Source organism: Platichthys flesus, chromosome 13 (assembly GCF_949316205.1).
Source record: "Platichthys flesus chromosome 13, fPlaFle2.1, whole genome shotgun sequence".
Lineage (NCBI taxonomy): Eukaryota > Metazoa > Chordata > Actinopteri > Pleuronectiformes > Pleuronectidae > Platichthys > Platichthys flesus.
In genome coordinates this window covers 11,186,073-11,201,311 of record NC_084957.1, presented here as the reverse complement: position 1 = coordinate 11,201,311, position 15,239 = coordinate 11,186,073, and the positions used below count along the sequence as shown (strand labels likewise).

The 15,239-nt window shown below is 42.1% G+C and overlaps 1 protein-coding gene across 2 annotated transcripts in view; it reads right to left on the bottom strand.

Annotated features, from left to right (window-relative positions):
- tanc1b (tetratricopeptide repeat, ankyrin repeat and coiled-coil containing 1b) overlaps positions 1 to 15,239 on the bottom strand; it is a 99,728-nt gene that overhangs the window by 68,635 nt on the left and 15,854 nt on the right. For both annotated transcript variants that reach the window (XM_062401975.1, XM_062401976.1), the window contains exon 3: positions 415 to 606. In XM_062401975.1, coding sequence (XP_062257959.1) covers positions 415 to 606 — 192 coding nt within the window. The remainder of the gene's footprint in view (positions 1 to 414; positions 607 to 15,239) is intronic.

Sequence of the window (15,239 nt, the reverse complement as noted above, 5' to 3'; positions counted from 1 at the left end):
GCCAAGACTTCCAGAACACAAAGACTCAGGTTGAACCCCACAGCTGCTGACAACCACAGCCCAGGAGAGACACACAATTAAATCCAGTGTAAACACTCGCCCATTACGAGCCAGTAAAGTGTAAACACGCGGCACAGTTGTAGGGAGTTATACTTCAACACAAGGTGATCAAATACGGGGATGAAGTGACAAAAACAAATCTCTGTAACCAGCGGGATCCAGAATGGTCCATGTAATGTTGTTACTTCATCCTCCTGCCTTCATCCTCCTGTCTTCCCTGTGACTTTTATTTCTTTGTGAGGAACAGTTATCCAGAATACTTTGACATGTTTTTAGAGAGGAGTGACATAAAAGCTGCTGAGGGCAACTTTAGAACAACCCAAAGTTTAGCAGCACATTAAGCCGATTTTGTACCTGGCGATCTTTTGCTGGGCCGTAGGGGCATCATGTAGGACTGTCGTGGCAGCAGAGGCGATGAGGGCAGAGACATGGACACTCCCTTGGCGAGGCTTAGCCTGAAAATGTCATCATTAGGGAGAGTGCTGCCAGGCCCCTGGGACTGGGGGGTTCCCTCGAGTGGGAATCTTCTTTGACTGTGAACATCACCTGTTGAAGAGAATCACAAGGTGGTTACAGATAGCAATAGCCAACAATAGCATTGGCATGAGCTCATGTTCTGACATCATGACTCTGCACAGTCAATTCCAGTATGCACAGACCTTCAGCAGCTCAACACAAGCACTTACATGGGCATATGTGTTACTTTTATTGTACCAATCACAGTGCAGTGTCGTCAGGGCGGAAGGAAGTGAAGCTTTTTAACAACAAAGTACTTTTCTTGGACAGAATTGTTATAACTTTGAGAATTATATAACAAATCACTAATGTTTAATGTGAATGTAGTGCCGCACACTAATAAGCACTGTGTGCACAAGGCTGAATCAGTGTTTCCCGCAAAATTAGATTGCTGCCGGTGGAGGGGAACGTGCACTGCTAAGCGCAAAACACTTCATTAGAGATAATTTTTGTATTTAGTATAAAAATTGTTTCATCATGCAAATGTGGTATGACAAATTAAACTGCGATGTGCTGTTGAAGTTTAATTATCCAGATTTGTATTTGGATCTACACCAAATTAAACATGAATAAATAGTAGTCTCTTAAATGTGGCTGACATTTCATCAAGATCCATGAATTATTCTCTGAGAAATCAATAAAAGGCCTATTGTCAGAATTTTGAAAAAATCTCCATCTCCCGCATGATCATGCCTCACCCCTTTGCAATATACATCATGTTTATCATGATGTAAAAAAATGAAAAAAAATGAAAAAAAAAAAAAAATGAAATGTTTATCTGAATTGTAAGAGGCATTGTTCACATGTTTCCTTCCCACAGACCCAGTGTTTTCATGATTCTGATTCAATATGGTTTATAAAAGAAATGGGTTAAGCCTAAACAGGGAAAACGATGTAATACTGCAGACTGTCAAAAAGTGTTTTGAGATGTACCAGAAATGATTTACTATATAAACCATGTCTTATTATAAAGGATTCCATGTAATACAGAAACCATACACTCAAAAAAAGCTTTATATTTAGACTTTGGATAAATAAAGATAACCAAACTGACCTTGAAGCAGATTCTACTTGAACAATGTACCAAATCATTTTCTTTTACTACCATCCTGAGTCTGAAGGTCAGGAACACAATGTAAAAACCCCAGAGACAAACCTTGGCCGTGCTTATTTTGCTGCAGAAATCATCTTGGCTTAGACAGGACGGGACTCATGAGTATATACTGAATTCAACACACATAGATACCAGGTAGAAAACCTCCCATAAGGTCAGCTTTTAAAGAAGTGTTATGCAATTTTTTACACTCATACAGTTGTTGTTTACGTATTTATGCAATAACATAACCCACACAGCCGCACAGGCTTTCTGACTAATCAGCTTACAACACCGGGCTAATGGTGGATTTCAGAATTCACTACTGTGGTTCCTTATTGACATTTCCTGTAAATGATTCAAACAAGAAAACTAAAATATTGAAGAAGCTTCCATCGATTCCCGAACTCCAGGCTTGAGAGAAAGCCGCTTAAGTGGAATAACAATCCTTATAACTCCCATGACATATTCATCTCAGCACAGCAACATGCAGTGTCAAATACACTGTTTGCAATTAGGCTGTTTATTTAAGACGTTAATGAACCTTCCATTTGTGTGCTCGCACTGTAGCAGCTGGTTCATGGCCAATTCTGAGTTTCTACCGCCACACCTCTATTCACGCATACACCTGAGGGCTCTGTCTGTCTGTCTGTTAGCGGCATCATTCTTCAGTCTCCACTTTGCTGAGCTGTGCGTCGATGAGGAGCCGAACAGATGCCAAATATCAACTCAGTTCATGCTCCGTATCCCATAATAAATTTGTCCCACGTGAACTGAACTGAGCACAAGAGAAGGACATCCAATCAGCGGAGTAAACACGGCTGTGTCATTGACCACTGACTTTAAGATAACATCTTACTCACAAAGCACAGTGGCTGCCTGTTTCTTTAGTAAAGTAATTTAGGGGTAAAACAATCTGTTATCAGATGCTACTGAGAAATGTTAGTCATGTTCATCTTGTGTCTGTATACAGTGTTCCATGACAGAGTTGCAGCGGAATGATGTGAACAAAGCCCAACATGGAAAACCTGCCCTGGCCCTGAGCTCCCCTAAGACATATTCATCATGAACCTTATTTAAAACATTTTTGGAATATAAAAAATGGGAATTTTTGTACATTAGCTTGCTGCACTTTCCTGTGTAGTCAGCAAGCATAAGTTCTTCTCACATATGAGGGATGCAGCAGAAGATTGTCCAGGTCATACACATTCACAAGGAACAGGAACGTTTCCAGTACATTCAAGGAAGGGCTTGTATCTGGGTAGAGGCTGAACATGACTTCGAAATTCAGCCGAGGAAAGTATTTTTGTGTGCTGCACATCCGACACATGCGTCGGCCCTTAACAACAAAACCTCTCGAACCTTTCCAAGTTGAAATCTTCATTGGTTTCCTGTTCGTTTATGGCTCTTTTTCATCAAGAGATATTTGTATTCTTCCAGTTTTGCATCCGTCACGTGCTAGAAAGGTGATCAGCACTTCCACTCGCTCGCCGTGATTTTTCAGAAAATTGTATTGTGGGCTGTATTCATACGTGGGTTCAGGCAAACATTTTACTTAGCAATGGTCACTGTTTGTTATCCACACAAATTCACTGAATGAGCTTCTCTGACACGAGATTATCATACAAATCTAATGTTAGTCTAATAACTTTGTATCGATACTGAGCAGCTTGAGATGCCAAGAGAAAAACGCAGCATCCATCTAATGGCCAGCTGCATAAAAGGTTTGCAAGGCTCCAGCTTGAGGCAGAAAACCTCACCTGTGGTTGGACCCCACCACGCTTATGGTAAACCACCAGCAGCTCCGAAACACAAGCCTGATGATAAGTTGAGATTTCAAGCCGACTAAAGCCATGAAAGTTGGGGTTAGGTTCTTTGTTGTATCCCATGTTAAGACCCCCCCCCCCCGCCCGTGTAACTACAGTTATCTCAAACAGAAAAAAACTGTTGAGCTGGTCAAAATGATGTACAAAACAACCCATGTCCAGAAATAGAAGTTGTCTGCCATCTTGTATTGCAAGCCAGCACTTCTCTTTTACAGAGTCATTGTTCATCAAATCAAACTCACATGTTGCATGAGACGTCCCCACATTTTCCTTTTGAGATACAGTTCTCCTCACTGAAATGGTTCCCCACAGTCTCCACACATGACTTAGCACACAACTCCAAAACGACAGTACCTGGCTACTGGTTCACTCGGCGGTATCCAAGCCCTCCATGGAAAAACTGGTTTTGCTTTGCTGAGAACCAATCGTGCATGGAAAGATCGTTCTGGCCACGGAGTCGTCTAACAGCAAAGTACAGTAATCTGTTCTGCGGCACCAAAGTTGCCCACTCATCATAGCCACAAATTAAAATGTATGAATTATCAACCTCAAGATAACATGTAGTACCAAACTAATAACACAGACCATACGTCAGCGATTCCGGCTAAATCATAACTGCAGATGTGGCGAACCACAGTAACGACAATAAGCTTTGGGTTCCGTGTTCAGCACTGTGCTGCCTAGCAGATTAGCACTGACGCCTGTCTGCAGGAGGTTTGCAGAAATCCCTAAAGAACCTGAACTGCGAGAGACAAGCGACTATTAGCATCCTGCTCCTCTCCTCGGGGGAATAAGTGTTGTTGGGATGCTGGTCAAATCAGAAACAGTGACCCATTTTCTCCCCGCCTCCGCCGCACAACGGGTGGGAGGGGGGTAGGAGCACACAAAAGGTGCCCTGTGTTTTAAAGGGTGCCGAAACAAAGAAGAATGCCAGAGCCAGGAAGCGAAAAGGTTGCAGTGACACCTTCGAATTCCCTCAGACACAGAGAAACCTGTAATTGACCCAAAGGTCACGCAGCCAAGGTCAGGACCCGCAGTGACCCTGACCTAAGTGGGAAACACTGCAGCCACACACTTCCTTAGAGGGGATGTCCAATATGGGTCATTAGGAAATTGTGTCTGTGTGTGTGTGTGTGAGTGTGTGAATGTGTGTTAAATATGCCGATATAAAATATTTTATGCAGGAAGTTTGTTTCTTTTCTCATCGTTTGAGAATGGGGTAGTTAGTACGCATTGAATTGATCAGGAATGATCAATGATGTATTTTTGGACGCAAAGCAGTTCTTAACTTCCTGCAGCAACATTACTCCAGGTCACTTTAAGAATTTTAGGAAGAAAGCTGCCACTAGCATCACCATGCCCAGAAAACAGCCCATTCCAAACAGGCAGATTTAGAACAGGCACTGCACCAGTTACAACAATGCATTGAAAGTATCTGTACAACATGAAGATGATAAAGTCTCTACATATGGGTTTGGAAGATGCCTTACACTTGCTACCTATCTGTATTGATAAAAACTGCTTTACCAATACCTGCAGCATCAGCTCTCCACTCTTGTGCCAACTGACAACTTTAACAATAAATTTACATTTTCATCACAGAATACATAGAACTCATGATTCTGTGGTGAGCATGGTAACAGGGGAAACACTATAAACACACAGCCTCTATAACAGCTTTAATAGAGGCTAGCTCAGGCTACGTAGGGTGCACGTTGAGAGTGGCTGCAGTCATAGCAGGTCGTGGTCGATACAGGTTTCAGCCATACTGCATGCTAAAGAGATTATGGCAAAGTTGTAATTTTGGTAGTTGGTTCTGAAAACATGAGGCGCCACATAAAAGCCGGTCGTCCAAGTGCTGGTGAATCGGCTGCAGCGTGTCACGGTGACTGCGCTGCCATCTGACCGATACTATATAACGCAGAGGGACACAAGTACAGAAACTCACCCAGCTCTATTTTAGTTACTTTCCTAAACCCTGGATTCAGGCAAGGCCTGCAATTTCAGACCCTGCTGTGGTCAAGGAAATCAACCCTTTCTAATTATACATTGCTGCCCTGAGATGATGTAAAAATGATTACAGTCTTTTTCCTCCTCATCAAAGTGAAGGGCCAGAGCCCACGAGCATGTGCCCAGCCCATAAAAACAGTTCAATATTATTTCAAGACATTGATTTAGAAAAATAAACATAAAGCACAAATCAATTATTTGAGTAGGTCAAGCCTAAATGTGTATCCAAACCAAAGTTCCAATGCAGTAATGTCCTAAAGATAGAAACAAAACTCTGCATTAAAACTAAAGGAAATTGAAATAAATCGTAACTGTATTGTGATGAGAGTATCTTCATTGCCACAGCGATATTTGCATTGTGTTTACGGTCAGAAATGAATAGGGGTCCTGCGCAGCCTTTACCGAAGGGACAAGGTAAAGAGTTCAACCCCGTCAAATAAAAGTCAGCCAAAACAAATTAAAAAATATTTCCCGTTTCACACATGGCCAAAGCATCCTATGTTGCTACTGCTATCATGCTACTCGCTGTACACACAGCCGCCGAATGCTTTCAAATGTCTTTCATGGGTATAAATCTGGATTAAACCTTTCCCCTGCCAAGTAAATCTGTGCAATGGAATGTGATCTGTTGATCCTTCTGAGGGAATGTATGGGCCCACTGAAAGTGAATGGATCAATTAAACGATACAACCTTAATTCTTACAAAACCTTCAAAGACTACAAAAAACTGCAGAGTACCAAGTAACATGGACACATATGAAAGAACGTCACAGGAGATTGTCTTGGTCAGATGCCGGAGAGGAGCATGCAGGAGGCAGGACGTAACGTATAAATTCAGCTGCAGAGATCAAGTGCTTGTTAGGCATGTCAGGGTGTGAAAGGTATTGAAAGAGGAGGTGCTGTCAGATGAGATGAGTCTTCAATGGGTTCTTTAAGATAGAGAGGGACGCCGCTGCTGTTTGTAGGGATCAAAAAGAAGAACAGCCTGGACTGTGATTGCATTGTGTGCAGGACGACTGTCATGGAGGAGCTAGGATGCTGTGAGGGAATCTTCTATTAAACAGCCAAACTAATGGAGCACAATCCCGAAAATCATGCCACAAAAGTAATAACTGAATCAACAAAAAGGAAAAGGAACATTCAATTCAACCCATCTCTTGCCTATAGAGTAATACACCATGTTGAAAAAATGTTGATTACACAAACAAAATATTCATACAAAACAATACAATCCATATCATTCGATCCTCTCCGCTTACATATATATTGTATACACACACACACACAAGCACTCACACACATATACTCCATTAGCTTCTCACTAGTTAATTCTATGGACAGCAGAGAATGCAGAAAGGCTATAATGAATGCAGATTCTTTCAGTCAACACACAATGCACGATGACCATAGGACAATCCACCAAAGGGGCAATTCTCCCGCTAGACTGAGTGCCAATGTGGATTCCCTGTGTACTTCCGAGACCAGGGTGACAGTCTCACAAAAGCTGTCAAGGTTAACACCCAAAGACCCACAGAGAGGAAAGAGAGAGTGCCAGACAACAAGGACTACAGAGTGGGGGGAGGGTCTTCACTTTGAGTCATCTGAGATGATGAAGGACAAATTTGAGCTGATATGTTAATAAGATGTAAATATGTGTGGTTCAAAATTCACCCAAAAAAACGACACAGAAAAGACTTCCAATTAAGTTTTTTTTCCACAAGACCATTTGAATGCCAGAAAACCTGACAACTGTAGAACACAAAATTAGGCATGAGATACATTTTAAAGCCAATGATCTGTGATGGTTCTTGCAACACATTCAGTTTTCACTTGTATATCTTCTACCCGGCTTCATGGCTGGTGCAGAATCAAGCACGAAGCGTATAAAAGATAACCAATGTGACCTCTATTCCTCGAAGCGTCAGATTTTCTTTCCTTTCCTCTTTTGTTTACTGTAAGTTAAGTATATTAACACACTGCCTCCCTGTGGGCGTCTTTTCTACCACGAAATGTCCATTTTGCCTGCAACAACAAAATTCCACTAACTCATGAAGTTTACAGACTGACTCTTTAAATGGTTTGAACGGCTTACTCATCTATGCTGGTGGCCTCTAATGAGAGAAAACAACTCAAGACAGCCTCCTCACTTTTAGCTTGTAGGAACCAGCGGCTGTTCCCGCAGCTCTGAAGACCCTTAGCCTAAATTCATACGTACTTGATGATTAAAACAAATTTGCTGCTAAGATGCTGTAGGCAAGGCAAGATGGCAAAAATGTTCTGACTCAAAACGCTAAGACAGAGTGTATCTCATGGTTTGCGTCCGAAGCACAGCTCTGCAGTGGCCTGAGCTCTGGAATGCCTTCCCCACTGGCCCCATGAGGAAGAGAGACTCACAGGGAGTGGTGTGTGTGTGCTTGTGTGTGTGTCCTGGGGAAGAAAGAATAGAAAAGGGAGGAGGAGGAGGAGGAGGAGGAGCTGAAGGGCAGCACCTCACAGGCACCATGACATTTTCCATTCTTCTTCATAAATCGTCAATTTCAGTTTTTATCATGCTTTTTTTTTCAAGAATCATTGCAGGGACTCAGAAGGGATACCAATTAAGGATATGACAAAGGACCATTTTCTGTGTGATAGGATTTTATTATGAATACTGATGACCTGCTTGACCAGTCAATACAGAGAAGACAGGGTATAGTGTAATGGTGAAAAGACACAATAATAGTTTATAATGGCCCACATTCAGTCAGTCGAAGTGGAAACTCTTTGATGGAGAGGTCTTAAAAAGCTATTATTGGGTATTCACCATAGACTGTATATAAAGATGGAGAGTGCATCTCCATTTCCTCCCACTATCAAGAAATGAAGCCAAAATACCATAGATATACGAATGCAGCCATCTAGTGCATTTGGAGAGTTTATGCAGTAGCAATTCAGGAATGGAGCCCGGCGTATCGAGGTCCCACTGATACACGCTCTACCAATCAGTTAGTATTAGTTGTGAGCATGTGAGTTAGAACTTAGGTAAAACATGACAAATCTAAATGTGGAATGTTTTTACAGTAAAGAGGAATAAAAGCTGTTACATTTAATAATTGTGTGTATGTGATTGGACCCTTGTAAAGAATGGCTTCTGTGGTGAAATTCAACATTATAGACTTGTCTTTTAAAAGTGTTTTATTTATGTTGTTCTTAGGTTCTGTCTAGACACAAGATGATGATTCAGTAACTTCCAGACCAAGACTTGATTTAAAATACAAAGCACCACAACACTGTCACTTGGCACTAGCGAGCAGTATCTCACTTCCATATTTACCTTGTGTGTAGGATGAAAGGCACAATAAAGAAGTTGAACTTAAAGCCATAAAATGTCTCACATGGGTTATACAGTAAATGGGGTTAATTACAGCAATGTCCTCTACAAACCAAGGAAACAGCTGGTACAGTCAAAGCAAAGGACAGATGGATGATGGATGACCAAGTACACTTGTCCTCACCATGATCAATCATCTTAACAGTGCAAACACAGCTCTGAGGCCACTGTGCTTCAAGATAGAAGATTCACAATGCAGTCAGATGAGAGATGGACATGAGCTTTCACCTGCCACACATTTTCGGAATTCCTTGTGGACCTTTCTCCCATTCCTTACTGTTCCACTTCCAGTTTTTGACTCATATCTGGTAACAGTATGCACAAAGCAAACTCCCGCAGAAAAATAAAGGGGAATTTTTCTCATGGTGCAACTGCAATATAGGCTTGGGTCGTGGGTTGCCATGGAGATCTGGTACAACAAGAGATTTGGACCACCATTAGCACAGATCATTAGGCAGAGCTCCTTCTGGGGGCCAGGTGAGGTCATGAGAAAACCACCAACTCCTGGACAACAGCCTCTTCAGTCATTTTAAATGGACGGTATAGTGCACAAAGGCTCTCCGTCCAAACCCTCCAAAGAGCCTAATCCCATAAGCAAACATGGCCAGAGGCAAATCTTCGCCAAGCTTTCTGCTATCTTTAACATAAATTACATATGGTTTTGACAGGAACATCTTCAACCATTAGCAAAACGATGATTTGTCCGCTGGTTATTTTCAAGACTAACAATAAAGGAAAATACCCCAGACACAAAAACTCCTTCAGCGAGTTCTTAACCTTACTTTCAATAGGCTTTACTAAACTTTGCCAACTAAGTTTCAAATAAAAGAATGATCTTGAAAAACTAAATCTAAAATGTGACATAAATATGAAGAGGGAGCACTCTCCAGAATACTGCTCCTCTTTACAATAAGCTCCATTCCCTCTTCCTTTGAGGCCTGGCACAAAGGAGCCGAGGTCATTAGTTCGGCCTGTCTCAAACCCTCCTGAGCTAAAGATGGCGAGACATTCATCTACAGAAACAATTGCAAAAAGAAAAAAAGTCTCTGTGTTCAGAAATGCAGAACAGAGAAAGACAGAGTAAAGCTGGAGAGGGGACAGAGAAAGCCCCCCCCCCCCCAAATCCCAAAACTGAACAGAGGTCTCCGCAGACACCCACACAGACTTTACTGAGAGTCAGACACTGTGACAGCATGAGTCGCTGTCTGCATAGAAAGAAGGCGATATGTGACAAAAATGCCACCCTTAAAACCCATGGCAAAAAAATAAAATAGAATAAACAATTAGTGGTTAATTGTGTACTTGAGGTGACAGATAGTCGTCTGAATAAAGGGGGAACACTAAGTGGTCATTTAGATCACAAAGGATGGTTGAGGTGTGAAAGTAAAGTGGAAAATCGGACAGAAGGAATGTGTCTGCCCAGGAAGGTCACGCTGTAATTAGAAAAACCTGTGGCCGGCTGACCTCTCCAACCAATGAACTGCCACGACAGACGCTATCACCGCCTTCAAAGACCATCTAAAAACACCCCGCCATGTTCACTGATAAACACGTTTTCCTCTTCTTTGATGAAGGGGGATGAAAACACTATTTGCCCATGGATCCAGGAGGGGAGATAACGCAGGGTGATGACTGATTGCGTTTGCTGTGGTGTAGATGACATCACCCGCTGCTTCCAGGAGTCCTCGTGTATTTGTTTGGCCGCCTGCCGCTGCTGTGCACATCGCCTCCAAGGTCACACAAGCACTACGGATGCTGAGTGTGTGAGAGCCAAATTAGGGTAATGGAGAGTGATCACTGGCTGCAGTGGCAGACAGTGGGCCTCTGGGAAGCATTTCTCCAAATTCCTCCCAGCCAGAAGCCGCTGGGCAGGAAGAGGAGCGCCAGATTTGACCATCCGTTATTCCATTTAGCTATCCTCTGTGTGTTCTTCTTGGATATCACTAAAAATAAGCATGGGATGGAAATTATGCATCTCATCCCACCATAAAGAAAAAATGAACCAATACTTGAATGAGTCATATTAACAGTTTTAAATACAGCACAAAATACATATCATCTCAGCCACTTTTACAATTATAATGAAAATAGACAAAAATGTATCATCATATGTCTTCATTTGACATGAAGATACATATTATTTGCCAATAGGAACAGCCATGGTAACATTTTGTCCCTTGCTAATATAGCAACATAATCAAATGAAATGTCTTCGGCTCAAGAGGTAGAACTGGTTGTCTACTAACTATAGGGTTGTCAGTTTCTAGTCTAGTCTCCCCTCTTCTGTGGGCCAACGTGTCCTTGGGCCAGACACTGAACCCCAAATTGCTGTAAATAAGTGATGTATGATAGATAAAGTGCTGCAAAAAAATGCACTGTATGAATTTATGAGTGAATGAGTGAACAGCAAAACTGTACCGTGGTTTAACAAGACTAGAGAGGCGCTGTATAAATACAAACTATTTACTATATATTTATCAAAACCCAAAAAACTGCTAAAACTAGAGTGTTTCTCAGTAAAGCCTACACCAAGGACCAACAGTCCCCTTGAATTCAAGTTGCACCAAATTACAAACACTCCTAGATCAGTTCCCTAAATATGCATGAGAACTATCTATAAATATATCAAGACACCCAATCACATAATCCATCCTTTGACTATTTTTGGAAATCTGATTTGGTTTAATACTGCTGCGTACAAACAAACTGACAGGGATGAAATCATAAGCTGCTTGGCGGAGGTAATGGACAAGGTGTCAGGATGAATAAAGAAATGAAATGAAATGGTGATTAAGCCTGATCATCATGCTCACCTACTCAAATGTGATGTCATTTTACATTGTAGTGCAGAACATAAGGTGAAGGACTATAAAATCTGAACATGTTAAATACAAGGTGCAGAACCTACATAAGATCAATATAAATCATTACATTAAATTGAATGAACCGCTTCTTGGATTGTACGTCACTTTTAATGTGATCATAAACGTCAAAGCCATTCAAAGTCATGTGCTGTGAAAGCTAAATGTAGCCCAGGCCAGTGTTTGTTGTAAAAGTCGACCCAAACAGAAAACAGAGAGACTGGCAGACCAGGGTCACTGCTTTCCTCCACAGCCCTTGTTTTACTTTTCCGAAGCAGACACAGGGAGTGTCTAATGTGGATACACCTGAGGTTAGTGGGCGTGTGTGTGTGTTTGTGTACACAATTGTGTGTGTGTGAGAGTGTGTGAGCGATGTGGTTTGAGCTACGCCCTGCTAATCGTTGCCTGCTGGCTGCACAGCGCTTTGATAGCCCTGCAGGTCTGCCCTCTCAATGGTCTCCTTTGTAAATCAGGTGCATTCTTTTCTGCACCGTTTTAAACCCTAACACTAGTGTCTGGACATGAAAATTTAGATAAACATGACTACGAGGAAAAATAGCAAACACAGGCCGAAAACCCACAACACTATTGTCAGCTGCGTTTTCTTTTAATTACAGTGAGGAGAACAGAAGTGTACAATCGAATAGATATAAACGTATGTGTTTTTTAAGTGAAACGGATTTAAAAAGTCTATTTATGACAGAATGTTTAGTCTTAAGAGCTCAAATGGAGAACTTAAACCAACCCCAGCTTCATAGCCCCATGAGGCTACTCAGTATGAAGTGTGTTCCATAAGGAAAACCATGAGCTGATGATAAAGGAGTCAGTGGTTCTGGTTTAAACACTGCTTATTATGGTTAATCAAAGGATGTTAATCATGTCTCTTGAGGTTGCTTGCCTCTGTCTCTCTCTCCGTCTCTCCCTCTGTGCATCTCTCTCTCTCTATCGGTGTGTGGCATAGCTTAAGGGTCGGCCTTTCTGTCCTGTGCAGGTCACGTACTGTATATAATCTGTGGTCTAGACATCCCGTGGTTGACTGCGTGCATCTTGTTGTATCTGTCTCGGTTCAGTGTGTACAACTTCAGTGCTTACATAATATTGTAACACCAAATTCATGAAAAGAATACATTTTTCCAAAATTTCTGAAGTGGCCCTTTATTGACAAAGTGCTTTCCCTACTCACCATACCAACTGTCATACCAGATGTGCATCATGAATTCCTAGTTCACCTGGCACAGAGATTATTCAAGGCATTAGAGCAGTTTTCCAAATAAAAAGATAACTTAAAAGCTTCCCCACAGGACGGAAGAACTCTGCGAGGGAGTTTTCCAACAAGCCGCAGGACGAGGAGGAAGCATGTCTCAAAATGGCTGTGGTAGACATGGCTGCAGAGGAGGCGGCCACCCAGCTGTTCACTTAGAAGAACCAGGATATCACAGGCACTCGGATACACTCTGGACCTGCGGGCAAACTCGGTCCTGAGCGGTGTTTGTTGATGTCTGAGAGGAATGTCAGCCACTGTGTGTTTGTCAGTGAAAGAGCTTGCTGTGATCATGAACCTGGTGTTGAGCTTTCCCTTAGTGGTGTTGGAGGACTGCAACAACTCCGACTAGAAAGAAAATTCTTCTGTCACACACATAGACTGTAAATAAAGATGGACAACTCTTTTTTTAACTCTGAATTTTTAGTTTGACACATCTCTGAAACGCTAACATGGAGGAGGCAGAGTTTATGACCTATATTGCAGCCAGCCACCTGCAAAAGCCAATTCTTTGGCTTCAGTAATTGTCACATCGTCCATGTTTATATACAGCCTATGCCGTCAAATATCACTAAAGTGAGACCCACTCTTTTGTCGCAAAATGAAGTTTTCGCTGCACTGTTAAAAAGGTAAAAATGGGCAAATGACAGTCCATCAAAACTCATTCTTTTAACCAGATAATCAGGCAGCCACCTGTGGTTATTGTTTATTGAGGGCAGTCTTCCCATAACAGTAAAAATTCCTGATGTTAAACCCCTGAGGGCAGCTGAAAGAGAAAGACTACAGAAGGGAAGGAATCTCTGCAATGTCTGCTCTCATATTTAACTGTATCACCACAGAGTTAACATAGGGGCACTTCCAAAAAAACAGAAGACAACTACAATAGACAATAATAAAAACAGTAGATAGTGCTGTGTCAAGAAGATTATTAGCTTCATCAACACATTCCCTGTTCAGTTCAACAAAAACTAAGCTTTTCAAGTGTTTATCCAGGGCTGTTGAGTCCCCCCCCGCGGAAAATGCAGCATGAAGGGCAAACCTAAAAACTCTATCATCGTTGTTGTATCACCAATTTCCAGAATCATGTGAAATCCTACAAACACAACAGAGTCCTGCCTCGTAACCAATTTGCTGTTGCCTGACCCCTGAGCAACAAATCACTGTTTCATGTCAAAACAGCCGAAGAGCTCAAAGAAACTGCAGAGACAGCACGTACCAGCCACTGCCACAGCTGAGGCAACAGAGTGCAGTGCTGAATGGTCTCTCTCTCTCTCACACTTGCTCAACAACTCACCAAAATTAGTTTGTACACAGGTTTTCTACATTATGTATTTTCCATTTTCATTATTCACTTTATCACACACAAATCTGGGATGTTACTAATCAGAAATGAAGATAGAATTTTTTTTTTTCAAAAATCAGCAAATCATTTATCACTCCACGCTGTGGAAGACCTTGATGATGCTGAAAGCATTGTAGTCACACGTTCACTATTTAAATGAACAGAAATGCAACCTCTGAAGGACTTGGTGCAGATTTAGTTGTCATCAAAAAACAGCCATCGTGTAAATGAAAAGTTCAAGCATAACAGTTGCACCAACCATTTGCTTCTCCATTTCATTTTAATAGTCAAGGCTTAAGACTGAGCTTAAAGCATTACTCTAAGCAGAAATGTCATTCGAAGTCAATATTACGCCTGCTGACACTGCTGGGAAATAAAAAGTTAAAACAGTGCAGAAGAGCAGGCCCCTCCTTTTTTTCTTTGCTTACAGGTCAACAACAGGCCTGCAGTCTCCCGTCCAGCCAGGTGCATGATGGCTTCAGTCTCCAGGCATACGGCAAAATTAAATGGGAAAAAACCCTGCCAACTGGTTGTGGCTGCCTGTCTTGTTTTTGTGTGCGCATCGCTTGTGTGTGTTGTTGGGGGTTATAGGAATAAACAGCTGAAACCGTTATCGGCCTCAAAGGGTGCACGGCCGTGCATGCTAGTGTGATTAACTTTGCGTCACCCCACAACAGACAGACAACTGTCTGGCAGCTGCTTCGAGCGACCCAAGCTCACTGAGCGGGAAGCCCAAGTTGGAGGGCCTTCAGAGGCATTACCAAATCCACGCAGTCACCTTCAGCAATTAAAGCTGAGTCAAAAGTGCTGTTTGCCTGGGTCACATCATGAGCTGACTGATGAGACTCCCACAACAGCAGCGACAGTACGCAGCAGTTCACTTAACTCAAGACAGAGAGA